The sequence below is a fragment of the Pimephales promelas genome, chromosome 18 (assembly GCF_988280905.1).
Source record: "Pimephales promelas chromosome 18, fPimPro1.hap1.1, whole genome shotgun sequence".
In the NCBI taxonomy this organism is placed as follows: domain Eukaryota; kingdom Metazoa; phylum Chordata; class Actinopteri; order Cypriniformes; family Leuciscidae; genus Pimephales; species Pimephales promelas.
Window position 1 is genome coordinate 31314608 of NC_142786.1, and position 25495 is coordinate 31340102.

Below are 25495 nucleotides of genomic sequence, written 5' to 3' on the forward strand. Positions count from 1 at the left end.
TTAAAATTAATCGCAGTATGGTTATAAACGGCTTTAGCTTAAACCGATCGAGACAGATTTCGCCGGGCATGTGTATTTAAAAACATTAGGAGGAAATATATCACTAAACTAGACTCTTTCTTTTTTTTTATCATAAATTATAAAAATTTGTTCTCATCCCATGTGGCCTAAGTAGAAATCGTTCTGTCAAAATACCGCTTATTTATTAAGCATCACATCTCGCATAACAAATGTAATACTCAGGACCATATTTTAACGATCTATAAAGTGCACTTAGGGCGTGTCCGAATCCACTTTTGCTAGTTTAACGACAGGAAAAATGGTCGGCGCATTTGGTGTAAAAGGTACAACCCCTAATGGGTGTGTTTTGGGCATAACATGCAATAAACCAATCAGAATCTCATCTCCCGTTCCCTTTAAAAAAAGCCATTTGCGGAAATTTGCAAGCGGAAAAAAAATAAGAATAAATAAGTATAAAAAGACCAGGTTTCAGTTGGTCAATGGCGCAGTCTATTTCAGTTGCCTCAAAATAGCAACGCGCCAACAATGTGCCTGAACACTCCTCGTTTTCAGACCAACACACCCATTTGCTTATATGACGCAGCCGCCATTTTGAAATCAAAAGCGAGGCTCTGGTGGGAAGAACCCCGGAAGTAAAGATAAATAACAATGCCTTGGGACTGCCAACCTGAAGCTGCTCCCGCGATTTACACTATTGGATGTTAATATCCAATATAGGATATGTATATAGTTTGTTCCTGCTTCTTTTTTTACTTTCGGAATATATGCATATATCTATATAAAAAATGAATTAATTTCACTGTATATAGTCTACAGTTTTAGAATAACTAAAATTTCTACATTAAACAACAGTACGCCATCACATTCACGGCAGCACTTCTGGTTTTATTCCCACCAGAGCCTCGAATTCAAAATAATGACTGCGTGAAATAAGCCTATGGGCACATGGCAAATGCATTTGCTATTTAAACAACGTGGTGCAGGGCGTGAAAATGATAACTGTGTCGGGCTGAAACTAGCAAAAAACACTTTTTTCTGGCTAAACTGCATTGCACCGGGTGTATGATATTGATAGGGCCCTCAGAGTCATATACACTAATGATTAGGTTTACCGGGCGGGGAATAACCAGATTTTTAAATAAAATATTGTAAATGTGGTTTACTTTCATTACAGTGTTGTTGGTTTGCCTGTTAACTGGGACAACGGGTTAATTCAATAAACCGAGTTTGCGGCGTATTGGTGAGTTTTAAACACTAATATGAGCAAATCGGTCTACTTCGTTTTATCTGTACAACGTAGCAATCCGTACATCACACCACATTGTGGAAAGCGACTGTTACCAGAAGAAAGGCTGTTAACATTACCAGCTGCATTACGTTTCATCACTTTTTTTTTTTACTCTCTAAATATTACATTTATGTGGTGCAGTGACCTAAAATGCTGTCCTGTAGACTAAACATACTGTCAAGACTATTAATATTTCCAATACATTGCAGAGTGCTTGTCAGAGACTTTTTCTTTTTATCTTAAACCAACCATCTTGCAGCTCTTTGACCACTCACGATCCTAAGCTTTAAATCAGACAGATTTTAGAGCTCTCCAGAGAAATGCTGACGAGAACTTTGTTATTACATGCCAAACAGTTGGAGTCTGTGGCCATTATACAACTGGTCTTCTCCATCCCAATCTCTCACCGGAAACCCAAAGCACAGTGGGCTAGTCTGTTTTGTTGTTCTGAGGCCAGACCTATGCTGTACCTCACAGGGTTAAAAAGTTCTTCTCAAAGTTCCCGTAAAAGTATTTTACTCACTAGTGTAAGCATGAAAGGATTCCACAGGGGAACCAAAAATTGTTAACTGGGTCATTGGCCGAGATTAACATGTAAATGGTTGATTACGCAGCAGGCAGTTGTATTCCACATAATCTCAGAGGCTACACTAGCCTACACTATTTTCAACTAAAAAAAGAAAACTTTTGATTTGTTAGCTCATATCTGCTTATGAACATGTTCATAATCAAATGATGGGACTAGACGTGAGGACACCACAGTGTAGCTAAATATCCATTATGAAAAAAGTTATGCTGAGCATAATTTGTCGAGATGTAACTTCATTTTGTTATACAATGCAATTATGCTCTCATTTTACATGTGACAAGACACAGTTGCCCCCGGCCCATACCCGAAGATTTGGGTTTGTTGGTCTTAAAATGCAGCTTGCTCGGTTTTCTTGGGCCCTTTGTTTACATTGAGCCCTTTAAATTTACATTTTTGTGTGTTTAATTTTTTTTTTAATTTAAAAAAATTGTTTTAATACAAAAATCAACATGGAGGCTAACCATTTTTTACAAGTTAAAAGCGTACTTTTTGCGCCAAGCAAACGCTCGCGGAAGTAGCCATAGCAACAGTGAACTGAAATGACTAGCTTTCTGCTCTTTCTGTCTGCCAGAGTCAAACACTTTTGACAAAAACATAAAAAAGCCCTTATTATCATTTATCATAACTATAACGTTACCCTTTTAAAAAAAGATAAGCTAAGACAGTGAGCTTCGAATTCCGCTCTCAAAATTATCAAAACGTTGTCGTACGTTAGCTAATTTGCACTCTATCGTCTATGCTAGTTTGTTGAACCCAAACGCATCTATTTTTAGTTCACCGAAATAAAAACTTTCATAGATTTTTATTTGTACGATTAAATGTGCGGTAAGCTGAAGTCGCTGCGGGAGAGACCCGCAATAAATACTTGTAAGTTGATTGACACGGCTCGTTATCTCTCCCCCTGCCGTCCTGCAGCTCAACTCCTGTTTCTCATTTAGGATAGAAAGTGTTGAGCGCTGCAGAGTCTCAGAGGACCCGCAGAGTCAGAGTCAGACTCACCCGTCACCCGCTCAGATACTTTGAACCCCTGGCCATTCAGGTCACATTCAGAGACTCTCCGGTCAGCGGGTTTATGAGATGTTATGAAGATCTTGGGCGCTTTGAGCTGTTCGTGTCTTTGGGAAACAGGACTTTAAACTGGAATATATTCGAATCGTTTTATCAAACAATATTTTCTGAACTTTTAAGAGGATGGAGTTGAGGAAAATTGTGTCAAATCTCATTGTCCTGTATGTTGCGTTTGTCCTCTTCTCCGAATCTTCGGAAATTAAAGGTGGGTTTTTATACATCTTTAAATGTAATATATTTAAAGACTAATTTGTGTGGGGTTTCTTCTATTGGATTTGAACCGCCCCACTCGGGTTCACGGTGAAAAATAACAATTGTGCATGTGTTTGTAACTTTCACATTGAGTGGTGTTAAGAAGGGTTCAGCTGGTCAGTTGCACAGTTAAACCGTTATTTTCTCCTTTACACTGTTCTTTATTGGCTCACTTTATGCTTCCCCATAGTGACCCAATATAGTGGTCCGAGTCAATGTCCCCAAACAGTCTCTAAACAATGAGATAATATCATGCAAATAAGTGGAAGCTGTGCCTGTTACAGACTCTGTAATAAATTACATTTTTATTAAGGGGCAACCTTTTGCCCCTTATAGATTTTCATGGGCCTTCTTTGTGGCATATCCTAAAATGACAAACATTTTTGAAAAAAAAAAAAATTTGATGTGTAATTGGATTTTTTCATTTGACTCATCTCCCATTCAATTACATGGAGAGGTTGGAGTTTATGAGCTACACTGCATCCAGCCACCAGGGGGCGATCAAAATACTTTGGCTTCACTTGAAATTTGCAGTTTTGGTCTTTTTTTTTTTTTTTTTTTTTACTGTCTATGGTTTTGGTAAGGGGCGTGACCAGGGCTTGACATTTAACATTCGCCAACGTTGGATTTCAACGTTGGCGTGTAACAGTCTCTCCTACTAGCCACTTTGGCGGATTGAATTTTATATAATATACATTTTTCAATTGTAATCTTTTTAGAAGGCATCTGAAATAATATTCTAAGTGCAATCTACTGTCGTCAGCAATATTGATTTTTCGATACATATTGATTCTAAAATATCTAAAACTCTTCCGCAGAATCGATACAAAAGTTACCAGCTATGTGTTTCCGACAGCGAGTTGACGCTTTACTCACTCGTTTTATTTGCTCCGCATGAATATTGTTGGTGATACAGGCTTTGAATTCTGGCGAGGGATTGTGCGTATTTAGCACAATTTTACTCATTTTCACAGATTTTGTGCTCAAAGTGCGTGCACGTAAAGTATATTGGCTATATCAGGTCTTAAAGTGACAGTAGCCAATTATACCGGCTGCCAAATTATGAGATGCTATTAAAAATATCTAAATAGTAGTTATTCTCCCATGGCACCGGTGTCCAAATTGTGGCCAGTGAAAATGCCCTGGGCATGACATTTCCAAACACTCTTATGACCAATCACAATCCAGTTGACCAATAAGACGCTCTGTGCTTTTCAGAAGGAGGGGCTTCATAGAGGCAGAAACTAAACAGGGTGTTACCAGAGCCTGTCTAATGGAGAGCCTATTAGCCCTATTGTGTATCATCTTGGTTGCAGTTTCATTAGAATTCCACTGGAGGTGATCACGAGCGAGCGCAGAATGAATGGGAGTCTATGGGGCTAAACGGCTAAATGCGTCTCTTTCACCTGCTTGTCGTTAAATAAACATAGATTTTATTGTTGATTCCGCAAGTTCAATATAGATTATAGGCCAAAAGTCGAATGAACGAGTACTTATGTCCTTTTGATTTCTTACAGGTTAGGCCGTTGTTGGCCGGAGCACGCTAGCATTCTGCTATTGTGTGACGTCATCACCGTTTTGAAAGGATTTTTAGAACAGATAAGTGAACTTAAAAATGCAATTTTTAGCTGAGTGTATTTTCTTAGCCCTCCCTTTTGAATGCAACTTTAATATTACTTGACAAAAAATTACATCCTGAGAAAAGTGGATTTCTGGGGGTGAAAGCCCATTGACTCCCATTCATTCTGCACTCGACCGCGAGCGCCCCCGCATGGACAGAGACGTGTTACTGCAGCCAGTCCAGAAACTGGAAGTAACCAGCCTGAATTCTCTTCAATTAGACATTCCCTGGCTTTACGTATAGACTGGGCAGAGAGGTGGTCCAACAATGTCACAATATGAGACAAATAATGTGTTTTTTGAACATTCAAGCATGAAAACCTATTCGAGTAGACCCCAAAACTAAATCAAGACTTTGAAAAAGGACCTAAAATATCCTCTTTAAGTAATGAATTAAATTAAAATATAATAAATACAAATATTCAACAAAATGATCTGCATAATACCTGCCTGAAGCAAACAAATCTCTTCAAATCTGTTCTGTCTGTCTCTCAGTGATTAATATTTTGGAGCTCCGTGATGCACGTCAGACAGCTGCAGCTATAGAGAATCTGTCTGGAGCTCTGCAGACTGTAGAAGATCTGTACATCACCTCCACCTTCATGCTGCCACCCAAACTCGGCGGCGTTTTGTTCGGCCTCTATGATAAGGAGGACAACACGAAGTACCTGGAGATTGCTGTTATAGGCAAGATCAACAAATGTAAGTGCTTTTTCCAAATACCTTCACAAACATTCCCCCAAATGTCAATTTGTTTCGATAGATTCTCAATACTTTGTTCGTTGGAAAGATCAACGTTCCTTTCTCTCCTCAGTACTGGTGCGATACTTGCGCTCTGATGGAAAAGCTCATGCTGTCAATTTACAAAACCCTGTCCTCGCTGAGGGACGCACCCAATCACTTATTCTCAGAGTGGGTGGACTTAGACGGAGTCACATAAACCTAGAGCTTTACGTAAACTGCCGACTGGTCGACTCGGCTCAGGGCCTCCCATCCTTTGTCAGGCTGCCATCGGAGGCTGAATCTGTGGAAGTTCGCACCGGACAGAAGTCTTATGCCAGGATACAGGTGATTCATTTAGGTCAACAATCAATTAACATTTTTATTTTTTGTCATGTTATGCAGTCTGTGTGAATCAAAGTAACTGTACAGCATACTTGAAGGTAAAAATTACAATTTTGTCATTTACTCAAATGCATGTTATACCAAAACCATAAATGAAATTTTTAAATTTCGAAAACACAAATGAAGATATTTTTAATAAAACCTAGTCCACGCAATCAAAACTCGGATGCTTTCGGACATTGTAAAGATAATCGGTTTAAATTGTCTTCTGAAGAGACACAATCGCTTTATATGATGAACATTTAATTTAGGGCTTTTATTCATACATATTTAAAAGTCAGTGTAAAAGTGAAAAAAAGTGAAATTTAGTGTGTTAAATGGTGAAGTCTGGAAGAAGAGTGATAAGGATACATGTGTAAATGCTAGTAATGATAGGTTTCATGTGTGTGTGTGTATATATATATACGTATATATATATATATTTACATTTTAGGGCTCAGTAGAATCTGTCAAACTGGCTCTCGGAGGCTCTCTGGCTACAGCTGGTCTTCTCATTGACTGTCCATTTCAAGGAGATTCAGCAATAAACAATGCAGGTAATGACGTCTTTCAGAATCAGAGGAATTTTAACTATGTGGTAACTTACTAGTACAAGATGTCTTGAAAAATACACAATTTTCAGCAGAGCACACTGGGCACTCAATTCATCCTCTCATTTACATTGTGACTAATACACTATAAATAATATAACCACCTTTTATGTGACAGCACGAAAGCATGTTTTTTTTGTCAGACCTAATTAATACATACTATAATGTTTTTCAGAGAATTAAAAAAATAGTAAGTAGGTAGGACAGTACATACTGCACAGTTTACAATAGGCTGATCATGTCATCATACTGCCCTCTTGTGGCAATGCAGAAATTATACCCATTATTAATAGACCATATGGAAGCAGACGTCAGAGTTACGTCACTTGCACCTGCATGCGCGTTATGGCGGGAGGAAAACTGGAAAAATCCAATACGATTTTTTATTTATTTATTTATGGATATGTCTATATATGGTGAATGTGATATACACTACAAAAGTTTATGGTGAGTAAGATTTTGTTCTGTTTTTTTTTTTTTTTTTTAAAGAAGTTAATGCTTTTATTCAGCAAGGGTGCTTTAAATTAATCAAAAGTGTCAGTAAAGGTATTTATAATTTTACGACTTGAATTGAATGCATTTCAAATTAAAATAAACAGTGTTCTTTTAAACATTCAATTCATCAAAGAATCCTGAAAAAAATGAAGCAGTTTCCACAAAAATATTAAGTGTTTTTTACATTGATAATATCAAGCTGAAAATTCACCTTTGACATATATATAAAATGTTTATGCTGTTTCTTTACAGTAGCCAGTGACATTAACGCCATCCTGGGTAAATATCAAAATGATCAAATCATGTGAATGTACTTTCACAATTGAATTATCTCCATGCCTGCAATGCTTTTCTGTGATAATAAAAAGACCCTGTCATATGACCAGGTGATCACACCAAAGCTCTGATTGGACAGCTGATCATTTTTAACCAGATCATGGGAGAGCTGAGAGAGGATATCAGAGAACAGGTATTGTATTGCACATTTCCATTTTTTAATTGGGATATGGGATTTCATCAAATCAAATTCTCTCTTTTTCTGTGTTTTTAGACTAAAGAGATGTCTCTCATAAGAAACACCATCCTTGAATGCCAAGTGTGTGGTAAGTGGTGCTGAAAAAGCAGGAACAGGAAGGATAATGGCAGATCAGGTTTTGCAATATTTAATGTGATGAGAATCTAAATACTTCAAAAACTTCTCACGAATCAGTAATCTCGATATCTGTAATAGTAAAAACGTATAATAGCTGTAGTAAAACGTATTCAAGAGAGTTTCACATGTAATATGTAGCTATTTCATATGCAAGCATGTCAGCCAATCACAGCAGTGGGCGGTTGCATTGAATCCCACAGCAGACACGCCCCTTCTAACAGAGCGTTCCAATCAGGCTAGGAAAAATGCCTTTTATTTCTAAATTATGACTATTTTTGATCTAAAAAAAACATATTAACATTATAAGGGCAACCCAGGGAACATTATAAAATAATACAAAAACCCATGTCAGGGGACCTTTAAAACATGTCTGAAGGTGGAGAGAGGTAACCTGTATGTTGCTCTCTCTGTTTATCAGGATTCCATGAGCCTCAATCACGGTGTCATCCTAACCCCTGCTATAACCGCGTGAGCTGCATGGAGAGCTTGACGTACCCAGGATATGAGTGTGGCCCCTGCCCAGAGGGCATGACAGGCAACGGAACACACTGCCAGGACATTGATGAGGTTCCTGCAAAGATCACATCTTATTATTAGAATGATTAGTGTGTGTCAACAGCGAAATTGTTATTAGTCAGCTCCCACTCCGCAAATTTGGCAAAAATGTCCCTTGAGGACCATCTTCGTGCCTTTAGTTCGCTCATTTTGGCTGGTCTAAAAAAAACACACACGCAAAGGGAGTGATCAAGAAACTGCATAAGCTACGGCTAGACTTAAAAAGTCACTCATGTGGTCCTCGAGGGTATGATATTCGGGCAGCTGGTAAGTCCATGTCTTCTTTTTTTGGTTCACTGTTCTGTCTGGCGTGGTTGCAATAATCTCTCGATGACGAGGAATATTAGCATGAAGAAAAGCCAGAGCCGGCCCGAGCCTTTTGGGGGCCCTAAGCAGAATTTGATTTGGGGGCCCCTCCCGAGTCACCTGTGCTTGATGATTATTGATTGACACAAATATAATAGGTTATGTATAAATACTCAATAAAAAAAGATTATTTTTTTAAACTTTTATTTTACTCTTTTACTAACTCTTTGAAACTTCTTGTCACAAAAAATATCAAATAAACCATTTGCTTAAATGACGACTGAGAAATCAAAAACATAATAAGAGAAAGGGTTCAACAATGACAATTATTGTTAAAAACTGTAAAAAAAATATATTATAATGTCTCAGTACAATATAACTGTCCACAAAATCTTTATTATTATTGTTGTTGCAGACTTTTAGATTGTACATGACAGAGTCCAACAAAGTCTGTTATTATAATACCGGTAATGCACCGGCACTCGTTGTATATGTGTGCATGCAATGTATTTTTCCCCTCTGGGCTTGCCGTAGATGGTAATAAATCAGTTGCTGCACAAAATCTACAGTAAATAATCATGCAAACATTTTTACGTCCTCCTCTGTCATTTTACATCCTTTTTTGTGTCATGACTTAACATTAGTCCGCGACTACGTGCATGAATTGTCTATGCACGTGCGATGTGTCTAGATTACATGCATGACTTAAATGCTGGTAGACACAGCAGCAGTTTTAGGGAGATATACTGTGAAATATTTTAATTATTCATTCATTCATAGTAATTCATTCATTTAAATCAGTTGTTTAATTCTTGACTGGATTGGGGGGCCCCCTGGTGGCCAATGGGCCCCAAGCAGCCGCTTAGTTCGCTCATGCCTCAGGCCGGCCCTGAGAAAACCTGTAGTATTTTCGAATTTACCATGCTTTCCACCCTCATATCCCCCTGAGACGAGAGATTTTTGTTTTTTTTGTCTGGAAAAAATCATCGGAGGATTTTTTGGTCTGAGGCTAAAGACATGCTCTCAACCCGCCTCACTCAGAGAATGAACACGTTGTGTCAGCCATCTTTTTTTTTTTTTGGAAGCTAAGGATTTAGCTTTTAAAGTATAATATATACTTTTTCACAAGGGTATCTCGAGATCAGAATACTGTATAGACTTGGGGGTTGGTCAGTTTGAAGCAAGCAGCTAGCAACCTCATAGCCACACTCATGACATCTTGGTAAACACAAAGCATATGGAGATATTTAATTTGTGCTGTAGTTTACAGTTTTAACATAGTTTTTTTTCCCCGCCATACTTTTCTTTTTTCTCTCAATATCTCCCTTTGTTAATAGTGTACTGCTCAGCCCTGTTTCTCTGCAGAGTTGTGTGTGAACACAGCTAAAGGCTTCACCTGTGAGTCCTGTCCCATGGGATTCAGCGGTACAACGCTCCGGGGAGTTGGTTTGGAGTTTGCCAAGAGCCACAAGCAGGTAAAAAATCCAATTACAACCAAATATTTTTTTGTTTATTTCATTGAACAGACATAATATCTGCGATTACCTTTACTATTTATTGTTCTTGGTGTGAACAGGCTTTTACCGTTGTTATTTTTTTTTCAGGGATGTGTTGATATTGATGAGTGTGCTGAGCCCTCAAGTGCCTGTGTGCCCAACTCCGTCTGTATAAATACAGTGGTGATTAAACTCCATTTGAAATAAGTTAACACCAGCATTGGCAAGTCAAACAGAGCAGCCATAATTGGTGAAACACGATCAAACTGACTTCTCTCTTTCCATAGGGATCGTTCAAGTGTGGCCAGTGTAAAGCAGGGTTTGTGGGTAATCAGACTGCAGGCTGTTTTGCGAGGAGGACGTGTGAAACTCTGGGCTATGACCCATGTGATGTAAATGCACACTGTGTGATGGGCCGCAGTAATGACATTTCCTGCGTGGTGAGAATCTACAAATACATTTTCCTACCTGGAAATTCTGAATCTAAAATCTTCATTTGTACTTCAAGCACCTGAGATGATAAATTCTGTAATGTTTTGGATTACTTCTTTCAACTCAAAAAGACAGAATTGTCCAAATGGCTGATCCTTCTCTCTCTTCTCTCCATAGTGTAACGTTGGCTGGGCAGGTAATGGGAACATTTGTGGTCCAGACTCAGACATCGATGGTTACCCTGATGAACCACTTCCATGCATTGACAATGACCAACACTGCAGAGCGGTACATACTCATTCACTAAGAATAAATTGCACCCACTGATAATTCGGTAACGCTTCCTTTTACAGTACTTACAGTGTACTTACCTAGTAAGTACTGGCTAATATAAGGTAAGTAGTTATTATCCAGGAATTGTAATTACTAAAATAAGTACGGAGTATGTACATGGGTAACTGGACTGTAAAAGGAAGCGTTACCGATAATTCTTTCCCAGCAAACACAGAATGTTCCCCTAACGTTCCCGAATGGTCCCATGAGGTTATTTTTTTGGGAACCAAACAAGAACGTTATAGGAACGTTCCATGTAGGTTATTTTTAGGTTCCTTTTTATAACGTAAGGAGAATGTTCCGGGAACGTTCCCTTAACCTTAAGGGAAAGTTCTAGGAACGTTCTGGGAACCAAAAACTAACGTTCCCAGAACCTAAATTTGTTAAATTGATCATCTGCCTTGTTTAATCATCCAATTGGCTTTATGCCCAGCTGTACTACTTCCTGAACTTAAGCCAGCTCCTTGTTTCCTGTCTGCCATTATTGGCCAAACTTGATTAATTCAGGTGTGCCTGACCTCAGTAGTCACGGCAACAATAATCAGACACACAAGTTTGGCCAATAATGGCAGACAGGAAACAAGGAGCTGGCTTAAGTTCAGGAAGTAGTGCAGCTGTGCATAAAGCCAATTCACTAAAGAAATTAATCATCAGAAAACAAACACTTGTGCTGAATAAAATATCCATGCTGTATTCGGAATGACTAAAGTACTGAGAAATAGCACTCTTCTTTATCAGTTGATGAATTACTTCCATCTTGATTGATTCACAGTGTACAAAATCTTCTTTAAACAAAATGTCATTGGCCGTCAGAGTATCGCTTAATTTAGCATGCTTATTGCATCGCAACACCAGTCCAAATATCATCTAAATTAGCTGAAACTGTATTGAATTTGCCACATTCTGTCCAATTTATTGTTTACTACCATTTGAACTGATGACGACAGTTTTTCTTTAGCAAAACATATATTTTCATCTCTGAAAATACACTCTAAAAAATGCTGGGTTGTTTTAACCCAATTTTGGGTCAAATATGGACAAACCCAGCCATTGGGTTACATTTTTAAATGAAAATTTTAACCCTATGTTTGAGTTTGTCCATATTTGACCCAAAACTGGGTTAAAACAACCCAGCATTTTTTTTTTGCTTCTTGGTATAATTTGAAAATCCCTTTGTAGGATAACTGTGCGAATACCCCAAACTCTGGGCAAGAAGATACAGATGGAGACGGGATTGGTGATCAATGTGACGAGGACGCAGATGAAGATGGAATCAAAAATGTTGAGGTTTCTGATCAAGTGGCTTAGAATTGTTCAAATATCAAGCAATCGTCTTCATTTTGTCTGATGTCCTGATGTTTTTTTTGTTTCGTTTTTCATTATTTTGAAACCAATTGTCTGTAGGACAGATCCTAAGCAGTAGCTGTTTTAATCGCATGTTTCTAGGACAACTGTCGTCTAGTGCCCAATAAGGACCAGCAGAACTCTGACACAGATTCGTATGGCGATGCTTGCGACAACTGCCCTAACGTTCCCAATGGAGATCAGCTTGATGCGGATGGCAATGGCAAAGGAGATATCTGTGACAATGATATTGATGGAGATGGTACTGGCCTACTCACTTTTAACTGTTCTGTGGTTTTACAGCATTGTACAGCATCATCTTTTCCTTCGCAGGCATCCCTAATGTTTTGGATAACTGTCCTAAGATACCCAATCCCATGCAGACAGACCGAGACGGAGATGGTGTGGGTGACGCGTGTGACAGCTGTCCTGAGGTCAACGATCCTTTGCAGGTTTGACGAAGGGATCATTGTAATGGTGAAGGCAAGGGAAGAAGGTTCTTCATCTCTGGTTGAGATGTGGAGGCAGAGATACAGCTAAATGATGTAGAACTGTGTATAATTTGTGTTAGTGCTCAGTGGGGTTGTGTATCGAGAATAGTAGAGGTCCAAGCACGAAACCTTGAGGCACCCCAGGGTTTTTTAGGTCACCTGACAAAATCTTTGCATTTCACCCTTTGTTTTACTCGAACTCTGCTTATTTGAGCAGTCAAATTAAAAAATGTTGCATTTTCAATAGTCAAATCCCACAACATGACTACTTAAGCAAACGTGTATCATATTCTTAAAAGAGGCATATAAATAATACATAAAATTAAATTGGTTCGATTTTGTGAAGAAATAGTGGCACTTAATTAAAGTTTGTATCAGCGATTGTGGGTGACGTCACTTCTGTTTGTGTTTAAAGCGAGATCCCAAACAAACCTCCCGTTTCGTGCATCATGATAAACTCACATACTAAATCCCTACGCTATCTCACGACCAATTCGTACGCGAGTGATTAAAAAGTGGCTAATTCGTACTAATTCATACGACCTCACTCGTACGAATTCGTACGATTTGTCCAAATCCACGTGATGGGTAGGTTTAGGGGCGGGGTCAGGGGTAGGTCATTTGTAAGAATTCATACGAATTGACCAATTCGTAAAATATATACGATTCAGCAAAACGTACTAATTCATACGAGTGAGGTCGTACGAATTAGCCACCTCGTAAAATTCGTACGAATTCTCGTGAGATCGGGTTGTAAATCCCTACAATCTGATATTCGCTAGAGCTATCCAAGTTTAGTCGAGCTTCACTCATATTTTTTAAAGAATTATATTTTCACACACAGTTCACATCACTAGAAGTTACTCACCTGTCCAGAAGAAAAGGTGCAACCTCGGCGTCCTATTTAAACATTTTCAATTCTGTGAGTTCTCTCCACCGTTCAAAAGCCTTCCCGATTATTTGTGTCTTTGACGAAAAACGACGTTATTCCTTCGTCCTAATCCTCCTCCTCTCCTTGGGGATTGCCTCTTCCATGTTAAATGTATCTGGTCCGTTGATAGCATAGGGTTGATAGACGCTGGATAATGGTGCGTTCTATTATTCATCCGTCTCGGAGATCCGAATCGGACGACAGACGTTGCCTAGCAACACGCCCCCTTTCCTCGGATTTCTCCTCTCGGAGGACGTCGGACAACCGTGAGGACACCGAGCAAGAATTCCGTTTCGGAATTCAAGATGGCTGCGCCCTGTGACTTGTAAGAATGAATTGTTTTCATTGTTTTTTAACCGCTTTGGTATTTTGAATGACGATTATAATCACTCGTATTACTGCGTTCCCTGTAGGTATGGGAATCGGTTGTTGTGAGTGCAATTACTAACGTTGCTAGCGTTGCTAACAGAAGATTAACATGAAAAACATTAAATAAAGTGAACATTTTTAAGTTCAAATGGCAGTGTTTTGATAAGGTGTAGTCATAATATTTTATTTTTAATGTAAGTGCCTGGTACTCAGCTTTCCGGGTGCCGTCCATTTTTTTCTCCGACTCGGACACGCAAAACATAATAGAGCGCTTGAAGTGTGGACGTGACGTCAAATCCGAGGTCCGAGTCGGTTCGTTGGCTATACTAGAACGCACCATTATTCTTCAGCTCCGACTTCGCGTGCAAGCGCCGTGCACGAGCGCAATAACAAACACACGCCCCTGTCGGCGATTGGTTAGAACACGGTTTATTTTGAGTGGTGGTTGTACCCATTTGTTTTTGTGTGCAGATCTCAGAGCCTAGGCTGCCCACAGAGACGTGTTTTTTTGACAGCCTGCTTATGTGGCGGGCAGCTAGCAGATCGTTAGGAAAGATTAGATGAATGTGATCATTTTTGTTTGGGCCTGAAATTGCTGATACAACCTTTAATCCACCGAAGGCAATGGAACAGGGACTGTGACCACCCGACTTTTTAAATAAGAATGCAATGATTAAATATCATATCATATTTTGCTTTTTTGCAGTCAGATAAGGATAACGATTTGGTGGGAGATGTGTGTGATACAAACAAGGACATGTAAGTACTTGTGTTGATAAATGTTAAGAATTTAGTTTATTTTGTGGTGTAATTCATTTCTCCGGAAAATCTGCTTATTTAGTTTTGAAAGACCTACTGAAAATGATTCTCTGTGTGAAGGGATGATGATGGATATCAGGACACGAGGGATAACTGCCCTGAAGTGCCCAACAGTTCTCAGCTGGACTCAGATAATGATGGGATTGGGGACGAGTGTGATGAAGATGATGATAACGATGGAATTCCAGATTTGCTCCCTCCTGGTCCAGATAACTGCAGACTTGTTCCCAACCCCAGTCAAATAGACACGGATGGTCTGATTCTTAATTCTGTACTTTGGAAAAGCATACTACACTTACTCTTTCTGCAGTATATATACAGTGCACAGTATGTGAATTTTAAAGGGATACTCCACTTTTTTTTGGAAATTGGCTCATTTTACCACTCCCCCAGAGTTGAACAGTTGAGTTTTACCATTTTTGAATCCATACAGCCGATTTTCGGATATTTAGAAGAATATCAGTAACCAGACAGTTTCTGGTCTCATTGACTTCCATAGTATATTTTTTCCTACTATGGAAGCCAATGAGACCAGAAACTGTCTTACTGATATTTTTCTAAATATCCGATAATATTTAACTCTGGGGGAGTTGTAAAATGAGCCTATTTCCAAAAAAAAAGTGGAGTATCCCTTTAAATGACCTGCTATTTTTGCTAGAATGTGTTGTAACAGAGCCCATTGCACACAATAATGCTATCTATTCAACTTGGCTTTCTATTTCCAGTGTGACGAAGGAACTCAAAGTAATATCAACCACAACTTTAAACATATTTGCTTGACCGGAAGTCATTCTGTCTTATTGGAGTGGGACATTTTACACAAAATTTGAAACTCTTTATTTCTTAGATGATATCTGGGCCAACACTCACTGAACTAAACTTCTGAAGTAATGAGATTATGTGACAATAGTATAGTAAAGTATAACATTTAAAAAAACATGCAACATGTGATGTTTCACAGACTTTTCAGATTGTAAAAATATGATGCAGTAACCAGAATGCCAGTATTCTTTTTCAAAGATACCCGTCAGATACAGTATATACAGTCTAGAAATTAACATATTTGTTTTGTACCTTCTCTCCTTTTAGCCAATGGAGTTGGTGACATGTGTGAGACAGACTTTGACAACGATAAGGTGAATGACTTGTTGGATGCGTGTCCTGAAAACGCTGAGGTCACTATGACAGATTTCAGGGCATTCCAGACAGTCATTCTTGACCCCGAAGGAGATACTCAGATCGACCCCAATTGGCTGGTACTAAATAAGGTGATCATTCATTAAAATGGCTTTTTGATCGGCTAGTCTCTGAGCTTTTTTGTAGACAGGGTCTTTAAAGTATTATGAAAACAACTTTGGTGTTTTTTTCTTAGGGAATGGAGATTGTGCAGACCATGAATAGTGACCCTGGTTTGGCTGTGGGTATGTAAACTGAACAAAAATTAGTGTAAGGCCTACTTTATAACAATTTATACTAGTAAAAGTCACAAATAATGAAAAAGAAATCACAATACATTGAATTAAACTTGAAAATTTGAAGTAGTAGGCCTATTTTCTTGTAAAAACAACTTGTTTTATGTAAAAATAAATGTTTTTACAGTGTACATAAAACATTTTCAATCAGCTATAAAATCAGTTACTTTTACAGTTCATTTACCTCACATTCAACAGATTAATTGACATTTCTGTCTCTTTATTTTTTATTTAGGTTACATAGCATTTAATGGTGTTGATTTTGAGGGCACGATCCATGTGAACACGGCCACTGATGATGATTACGTGGGCTTCATCTTCGGCTATCAGGACTCTTCCAGCTTCTATGTGGTGATGTGGAAACAGATCGAACAGACGTACTGGCAGAATTTACCCTTTAAAGCCTCAGCTCAGCCTGGACTACAGCTTAAGGTAAAGTCAATTTAACATATGCATTAAAATTAGGGCTGTCAATTGATATGTAACTGAATTATGCACTTCTTTTCAACTAAAAATTCAACTTTTTCTGTACTTCTCAGAAATATACTTAAAATTACACGCAGGTATACTTGAATTATAAATGTCTAAGTATATTTAGCCTATACTTGTAGATATACTTAAAAGTATAATTAAGTATACTTGGTGTTTACTCTTTTGATTGAGGAACCTATTAATTAGTATTTTCTCATAGTTTTACATTGTTTAAAAAATATTGATTTAAAAAGAAGAAAACAGATATGTTCCTAATTCTGAGTATTACATTTGTTTTTGTCCACTAGCATAGGAATTGCTTCAGATTGTCTTAAAATACAGTGAGAAGTATAATTAAAGTATAAAAATGAATACCGAAATAGAAATATAGTAGTATACGTAAAGTTTAAAAATGATATATAAATAGTATATACTATACGATGTATTATGTTAAGTTCACTTAAAGTATAATTTGTGTATAAAACTACTAAGAAATGTGATACAAGTATTTGACAAGTAATCAGTGCACCGATAAGTTCATTTGTAGTATAGTTTCAGTACAAATGAAAAATGCAGTTGATATATATATATATATATATATATATATATATATAATTTAAATTATACACAGTGCACCAACATATATTATGTAAACACAAACCTTTATTTTGGATGCGATTAATCGTGAGACAGCTCTATTATTGATATTGAAAACAGTTGCGCTGCATTTTTTTTCAGGATTCTTTGATGAAAGAAAGTTCAAAAGAACAGCATTTATTTGACAATTTAATCAATTTAATACATCCTTGCTAATTAAAAGTATTAATTTCTTTCTAAAAATCTCACTGACTGGAAACTTTTAAAGGTATACTCCACTTTTTTTGGAAATAGGCTCATTTTACCACTCCCCCAGAGTGGTACATTTTTTTTTATTTTTGTATTTTTTATTTTTTTGATATTTTGAAGAATATCAGTAAACAGACAGTTTCTGGTCTCATTGACATCCATAGTAGGAACAAAACTATGGAAGTCAATGAGACCAGAAACTGTCTGGTTTCTGATATTCTTCTAAATATCAGAAAATCGGCTGAATGCATTCGAAAACGGTAAAACCCAACTGTTTAACTCTGGGGGAGTGGTAAAATAAGCCTATTTCCATAAAAAGTGGAGTATCCCTTTAAACAGTAGTGCATATATTCATTTTTCAATACCTTTTATTAACATTACTCAGAAATGCCTCTGTCTCTTTTTGCCTCACTCCTCCAGGCAGTGAAGTCTCGTACAGGCCCTGGTGAGTATCTGCGTAATGCCCTGTGGCACACAGGAGACACGTCAGGGGAAGTCACTTTGCTTTGGAAGGACCCGAGAAATGTGGGTTGGAAGGACAGAACGTCCTATCGCTGGCACCTCACCCACCGCCCACAGGTGGGCTACATAAGGTGAGGGCTGATCTGATTTGACTTTAAAAGATACACAAAAAAGGTTTCTATGAATGAGGACTCACACAAGCATATCTCTTACTATTAGAACTTGAAATATTTCGTTTTGTAGAGTCTGACTGGGTTCTCTATATCATTGGGACAGATTAAGACTGTATGAAGGTACAGTCCTGGTGGCAGATTCAGGAGTCGTGATAGACACCACTATGAGAGGAGGGCGTTTGGGCGTCTTCTGCTTCTCCCAGGAGAACGTCATATGGTCTCATCTCGGATATAGATGCAATGGTAAGTAAAATTCATTCTAAAATGAATCTCAGTATCTGAGGGCCAATTTGAAAATGTTATATGTATAAAAAAAATATTGAAATGTAAAAATGGAATTGTAATGGTTCAGTGTGCTTCAAATTGAAGGCACGTTACTTTTAGTCTCAGAGTGACTGAGAGAGGTTTTTTTTTTTTGCACAGATACCATACCTGATGACTTTATGCTGTACCAAAAGCAGATGAATCTGAGGACATAAGCCTCACGCTGCAATCATGACTACATGTGTGTTTGTGTACATGTGTGTGTTCAGAGAGGTAGGAAGAGATTATGATTAAAATGAGTTTTTTATCTTGTGAAATTTTCAGAAATTATCAGAATTATACACTACACGGCACAAGTTTGCATCGTGCACCATGAAATATGAGTGGTATCTGTGTGCTATTTGGATGAGAATCAGCAAACCTTAAAATGCAAAGGTAATGGAATAAATATCCTAAAGTTTTAAAAGCAATTCTTTAGGTTGTAAATTAAAAAAGGCATTACATTTGACTAAAAAGGTTGACTGTGAATTTGGCGTCTTGCAAACAAACTCTAATAAAAATATCCTTATGACGTTGAACTACATTTAAAAATACACACAGTAGTGTTTCATTATAAAACCCCATAATGTGGTATTAAATTCAGTAATTGTGCTTCTCTAATGGTTTTCCCCGCCTGTTTTTCATCCAAAGAGACTCTGTTGTGAGGTTATTTTGTTCGTTTCAGCACCATGGATAGTGATCTATGTACTTGTTATTCTGTGTGCTGCAAGAATTTAGTGAAGAAAATGATTAAGGACATTATACAAACATGCATAACAGGTGTATTTGTATGATTTATGGCAGACATAAGCCATTTGGTGATGGTTTGGTGTGAGATTGGAAGCCATGGGAGTATAAGCAAGACAAGGGCATGCCAGCAATAAGCTAAACAAATTCACTGTTCTAGCATGTCAAGTTTCAAAACATATTAACAGAATAAAATAAAGCTTTTGTTGACACCAGCCTCAGCAAACGACTCGTTTTTCAAAGTGGGGAACTATGACAGCAAAGAGGATAAAACACCAGCCCACGCAGAAGAAGATCAATGCCTACTTCAACACGGCGGTTTAGCTCCGCCTACCGATTCGCGCATTACACCCATAGCTAAATAACATAGATGCCTACCTCGTGATGACAAACTGGATCGAGCTACTGAGCAATACAGAATATTGTGGTGCTTCCTCTGGATTCCAGTAGGACTACATGGATAAACTTTATTTTTAAAGATGTTCCACTCCAGCAGATGAGGTAAAACATCGTCCGTCTGTTCGCTTCATTTCACTGAGGATTGTTTTGTAAACAAGACTGGATTTGCAGGCCGATTAAGAGTAAAGAACGGTGCTGTGCCGTCTATATTGGATCAGTCAGGAATTGTATGTATGGCCGAATCATTCCGGTTTCCATTTTACAACATTGAACATTTTCAAAACAATTTCCCCCACGTGCACCAACCGGAACCGACGAGTGAGTTGAAACTCATTAGAGTATGCAAAACTGTTATCCACTCACAGCAGTGGCCGTTTACTTCCAAGTCTTCAGTGCGAGACGCCCATAAAAACCCAGCGTTTTTTTTAGCTAGGCTCAAAACTAGGGTAGAAAATAGCCTATTACTGATTCATTTTGATGTTTTTGAATGCAAAAACCAAGCGACGTCATAAGTTGACCTCAGACAATATAATAAAATTTAAAAAGCCACTTCATGACCCCTTTAAGATATGATTGGTAAGATTGATATATATATATATATATATATATATATATATAGATCGGTAAGATTTTTTTATGTTTTTAAAAGAAGTCTCTTCTGCTCACCAAGGCTGCAATTATTTGATAAAAAAAAATAGTAATATTGTGAAAAATTATTACAATTTAAAACAGTGGTTTTCTATGTGAATATATAGTGAAGTGTAATTTATTCCTGTGATCAAAGCTGAATTTACAGCATCAACTCCAGTCTTCAGTGTCACATGATCCCACAGAAATTATTATAATATGATGCTCAAGAAACATTTATGATTATTATCCATGTTGAAAACAGTTTTTTACATTTTTATTTCAGGATTCAGAATTTTTTTTTTTCATCAAATAAAGCAGCCTTGGTGAGCAGAAGAGACTTCATTTAAAAACATAAAAAAATCTTACTGATCTAAAACTTTTGACCGGTAGTGTCTATTTACCGATATCTTTTGCATTTCTAATCCAAACAATGTCAAACTCGCTGCACTTACTCGTGACACTTGTCAAGTTTGAGATCTATCGGACTAACGGTTCGAGAGATATGCGATTAACAGACAAACGTTCCTGTAATTTATAGATAGATTATCAGAGATCACTGACTGAGTTAATCTTATAAAAATCTTTCTTTTTCTGGCGCGCGCACGAGCACGCCCCATTCTTTCCGTGGAGACGAGCACGAGCAGTTTCACTTTCACTTCAGAACAAGGACGGCCGAGTCTTTCTTTGCTATTTTTCACAGGCGAACGTACTATAATCGGCCACAGGTACGTACATTTCGAAGTAGCCCACATCACCAACCGCTGTACATTTATTGTTAAATTACATTGCATTTCCTGTTTCTAATGTCATGTTGGAACGCCAGTTGTAAAATACGTTTTGCTGCTACACTAAGACAACAACAAAGGTATCCAACAACTTTCTGTTTCAGTTATCTTGGGAGTTGTATTTTGCGAATTACGCATAATCTGAGAAGCAACCAGCGCTTGATAGATTCAGTTGCCAGTAGTAACAAAATTTTGCTATGTAAACAAACTCTCTCTCTTAGCAAGCCGTCTATGTATATATTGTTTACTTCTCATCTATTCATTAATGCTGTGTTTTTGGAGATATAAAGTACTTTTGTATCCATACCCCACAATTCCTTAACTACACCGGCATTAGCTTTAGCATTAGCATATGAAAATATATTTTTTTGATGCATTGCATTTATGCTCTAGTACTGTGCCTTCATTTCGGTGTAAAAATTTTCAGATTTATGCCGGATTTTTTATTTATTTATTTTTGACTCATGAAGAAAATATATTTAGTTTTTTTTTTTTTTTTCACATTTCCCATTCATTTCAATCAATGTGGGGTCATATTGAACCCAAAGACCAGAAGTGTAAACATTTTTTTTCATACCTTTTACATAGAACAACCGAATCAAGCCCAGTTTTTGTGTGTATAGATAGATAATGTATGAAAAGTCACAAAATCTTATTCCACTGAGATTAAGGAAACCTTTTTTTTGTTAAGTAAAAGTCGATTGGTGTCGTATAGACCCCATGACCCGATTGATGGCTACGCAGATTTAGTCTTCCAGTTGTGGACAGGGTGCGATTCAGCCAAACATTTTATCTTGTGAGATATCAATGTAAGCTGCAGTAACAAGTTTGTTCCAAAAACAATCTACATTTTACACATATTGGCTCTAGAAAGATACATATTGCTGCTTTTTGTGTTGTAATAAAATTTGTAATGTTCTTCTGCACTTTTGTTTTAAATAGCCATGAATGAAATGGTTATTGAAGTGAACGGGCTCCCGGACAACTACCCCGAAAATATGATGATTGATAAATTAACCATGCACTTTCTGAGGCGCAGTAACAAAGGAGGAGATGTTTTAACAGTGATTTATCCCACCTCCAACAAAGGCCAGGCTTATGTAGTCTTCGAATCAGCTGAAGGTATTGCCTTGATATTTTGTTCATATCTAAGTTTAACATAATATTCCATGGCTAACATTTCTTTATTTTTTTCATTCAATGTCTAAGTACCAGGAGTCTTGCAACACACTCATGTTTTGATTGTGGAGAGTCAGTTTTACTCACTGGATATTAAAAAGGTGCATCATCCTCAGGTAAGACACTTCATCGGTGAACCTCACCGAATCATACAGAATTATTAAAATAACTTACAATTGTATTCAGTATACAGCATTTCTCCAATAATCCATTCACTGCAAATTCCATACCATTGCCATTTGAATATTTATGCACAAACGAAATAAATAACAACACAATAGTGTGATGTGGCAAAGATATCTCCTTAACATGCTTTTGTTCATATTTTCTCAGCTGGATATGCCAGCCGAAGCGTTCCTCGATATGAACTTGTTCTCCAATCACAGCAAAATCCAAGAACTTCTTCATAGCCATGGCTTTCAGATGTCAAAGTCAAGCCCAGGACAGCTGCATTTGCAGGGTTCCTTTCTCAAGCTAAAACTTATTTATCCCAAACTCGTGCAGTTTCTGGCTCTAGAAACCCTCCCTCAAAGAGGAACGCCTTCACATTACACCAACGGCTCTGTTTCCAGAGCTGAAAAAGGTGACTCCAGGCGCAATCATGGCAACTCGGTGTATTCTGAGGGCAGAAGCACATCTTCAGGAATAACCTCAAGATCCCCAGGGTACCAATACTCTCTAATGGATAGAAGCTCCAGCACAGAAAGTCCCTTCAGCAGTCCCTCCAGGATCTATGATGAGCGTAATCCTTCGTCTCCCAGGCAGACTGAGGTTTCCATCCCTGTGGAACTAGATGTGTGGAAATACATAATGCTCTTTAAGGAGGATTTTGTGAATAAAATTAAATCAGATCACCACACTCGTATTAATCACGAAGAAGAATCAGGGGTTGGTATGGTTAAACTCTCGGGAGGAAACTTTAGGGAAACGGCTAAAGAATTGTCTGAATTGATGGAGGAAATCACTGGATCTCTACGCACACAAGAAATAGACCTGAGTGTATTTGACCAAAGTCAGCAGAGAGACATGATTCAGAACACTTACACATTCCAAAAGATTTATAACGTTATAATTAGACTGGAAGGTAACGTTCTAAAAGTAGTTGGGTCATCAAAAAACAGTTATGACGCAAAGCAAAAGCTTCTTGGACTGGATGTTGACATTGCACCACCTAAAGGCATGGAGAGGAACAAATTGCGACGCAGCAGCTCTTTGCCAAGACAAAAAACCAGAGCCAGAATGGAGAACCCAGGCGTGGGTCAGATTCCTGCTGTCAGTAGCTCGTCTGCCTCACATTCCCAGAAGGACTTTCAATCGCAGCGAGAAGTTCAACAGGAGAGAGGTCGCCAGCCCTCTAAATCCACAGCACAACACCGGTCACAGAGCAGCTCTCGAATACAACACAAAAATCTAAACCAAGAACCTTCAACTTATGTTCAGAAGCAGGATTTGACACCCTCTAGTGGAGTTCAGACATCTAGGGTCAATTCCTACAAGGGTCAAGGGTCAATTCCTACATTTAAAGCTCCTCTAATGCCTGAAAAAAAAAAAAGCATTTTAAAAAAAATCCGGAATTCATTACATCAGTAATTACGCATATAAAACCCTCGTTGAAAAACACACTTTAAGAACACACTTTTTAGAATTAAATTGGTCAGACACTTAAGAAAGTGATGGGGCTGCTCTGTACTGATGGTTTTATTTCTAATCACATGTATTCACATAAATATTCGGGGTTCAGTACAAAATCGACAATTATGCAATTGTGTCATACCATAAAAGTTTATTTCAACTTCTTTTCTAAAAAAAAAAATCTTCAAATGGAAGTGAATGCGGTTCACTATTTCAGTATAACTACAAAACATAAATAAAACATTGCTTACCACATTGCAGATAATAATAATTCATAATAGAATAAATAAGTTCAATGCATTTATGCATGTTTTTTTTTTCAGTGCATTAAAAATAAATAGCTTTACATCTGCTTTTAAACCTTCCAAAAATGGGGCCCATCACTGTAAGTAATATATACATACATACAAAATATATACAAATAAGACAACTTGTGATGTATGTATGAATCAGGTTTTTTTTGTGTGTGTGTGTGTGTGTGTGTGTGGACAACATTATGTCACAATTTATGCATTCACCAATCATTAGGGTTTGGTTTTGGGATAGAGACAATTTTAGGACAAAAATGTTGTTCCATGATGACCCCTGAACAAAATCATTGAACCCCTGAAATATTACTCTGAATTGTACTCTCTCAAAATCACATTGATTGCTTTGTAATTATTGTCTCGCATGTGATAAGGAGAATGTCGTGAGCATATACATGGAACTTTCAGTATTTCCTGTCACACATTCATATTTTAGACATGTATATATTTATACATATCTAAAATATTTGCGGTATTTCCATTTTAAGTTGCATTACCATGGAGACTCAGTGAGGAAGTGTCTTTAATTTCTGCATTGTACAGGAAGTGAGGCAGGCCTTGTGGTTAACTTAGGGGCTGAGCACCTCCCTGTCAGGAAGAACTTTTTTTTTTTTTTTACTCACTTTTTGCTCTTGTGTCAAATGTAAGAAATACACTAATGTGCACAGTTCCTTTGTTTTTCCTTACGATTTATAAAGCACTGGTATTGATTTGACTAGTTTTATATAGTATTATTGAGAACCTGTTTTTTCGAGTATTTCTCTCAGATGGAGTTTTCTGTCATTCGAAAATCCCCCTTTTGTTTTTTCTTTACCTGTGGTTAGCTATTTAAGAAATTCCAATGATGATTCATTGGTTGTCGATATTTAATTTAGGCCTTTAAATGATTATTTTAGGCATTACTGTAATGTGGACAAATATGGATATCTGTAAACTTTGTAATATTTATACATAGCTAGCTACTGACTTATCTGATTACTACTGTTCTAAAACCTTTGTAATTGCATAAAATACCTTACAATAAACGGAATTGCACAGCATCACATAAAATGTATATTTTTAAAGGTCTATAATTGTTTAATGTATAAAAGTGGGATAAACAGACATACATTTTGGCTTCATTTAGTCATGCGTCTTAACTTTCAGCTCTCTAATGTCCTAATTCTAAAATTAAATACATTAAGATTCTTCAGTGCTGTGGTCACCAATTATACACTACCACATTAATTGAACAGAATTTTAATAGCATGACATTTGTAATACTGTAAACATGTTAATTTGGATTTGTTTCACAGCTGATTGGTATCACAAC

The 25495-nt window shown here is 37.5% G+C and overlaps 2 protein-coding genes across 3 annotated transcripts; both read left to right on the forward strand.

Moving 5' to 3' along the window:
* Positions 1-19: 19 nt before the first annotated feature.
* thbs3b (thrombospondin 3b) lies at positions 20-19465 on the forward strand. 2 transcript variants are annotated; one of them, XM_039680948.2, is made up of 23 exons: positions 20-3171; positions 5334-5540; positions 5653-5906; positions 6397-6499; positions 7301-7327; positions 7435-7517; positions 7599-7650; positions 8119-8267; positions 9899-10036; positions 10166-10240; positions 10345-10497; positions 10667-10777; positions 12002-12109; positions 12269-12428; positions 12500-12618; positions 14664-14716; positions 14837-15030; positions 15866-16044; positions 16149-16197; positions 16484-16680; positions 17986-18158; positions 18304-18443; positions 18624-19465. In XM_039680948.2, the coding sequence occupies exons 1-23, from the start codon at positions 3090-3092 to the stop codon at positions 18677-18679; spliced, it is 2862 nt and encodes a 953-aa protein (XP_039536882.1). In that variant the 5' UTR covers positions 20-3089; the 3' UTR covers positions 18680-19465. The 2 variants fall into 2 exon arrangements, with proteins under 2 accessions (XP_039536882.1, XP_039536883.1); XM_039680949.2 differs by having other exon boundaries at positions 7304-7327.
* Positions 19466-20867: 1402 nt separating this feature from the next.
* Positions 20868-25208, forward strand: rbm43 (RNA binding motif protein 43). Its single transcript, XM_039680718.2, has 4 exons — positions 20868-21004; positions 22007-22186; positions 22274-22359; positions 22577-25208. The coding sequence occupies exons 2-4, from the start codon at positions 22009-22011 to the stop codon at positions 23831-23833; spliced, it is 1521 nt and encodes a 506-aa protein (XP_039536652.1). The 5' UTR covers positions 20868-21004; positions 22007-22008; the 3' UTR covers positions 23834-25208.
* The last annotated feature ends 287 nt before the right edge of the window (positions 25209-25495 follow it).

Excerpts from the sequence above, each read along its gene's own strand:
- rbm43 (XM_039680718.2), top strand. The coding sequence starts at position 22,009 with ATGAATGAAATGGTTATTGAAGTGAACGGGCTCCCGGACAACTACCCC. Across the intron at positions 22,187-22,273 it reads AGTCTTCGAATCAGCTGAAG|TACCAGGAGTCTTGCAACAC; the intron begins GTATTGCCTTGA and ends TCAATGTCTAAG. Across the intron at positions 22,360-22,576 it reads AAAAGGTGCATCATCCTCAG|CTGGATATGCCAGCCGAAGC; the intron begins GTAAGACACTTC and ends ATATTTTCTCAG.
- thbs3b (XM_039680948.2), top strand. The coding sequence starts at position 3,090 with ATGGAGTTGAGGAAAATTGTGTCAAATCTCATTGTCCTGTATGTTGCG. Across the intron at positions 8,268-9,898 it reads ACTGCCAGGACATTGATGAG|TGTACTGCTCAGCCCTGTTT; the intron begins GTTCCTGCAAAG and ends CTTTGTTAATAG. Across the intron at positions 10,037-10,165 it reads TTGCCAAGAGCCACAAGCAG|GGATGTGTTGATATTGATGA; the intron begins GTAAAAAATCCA and ends TTTTTTTTTCAG.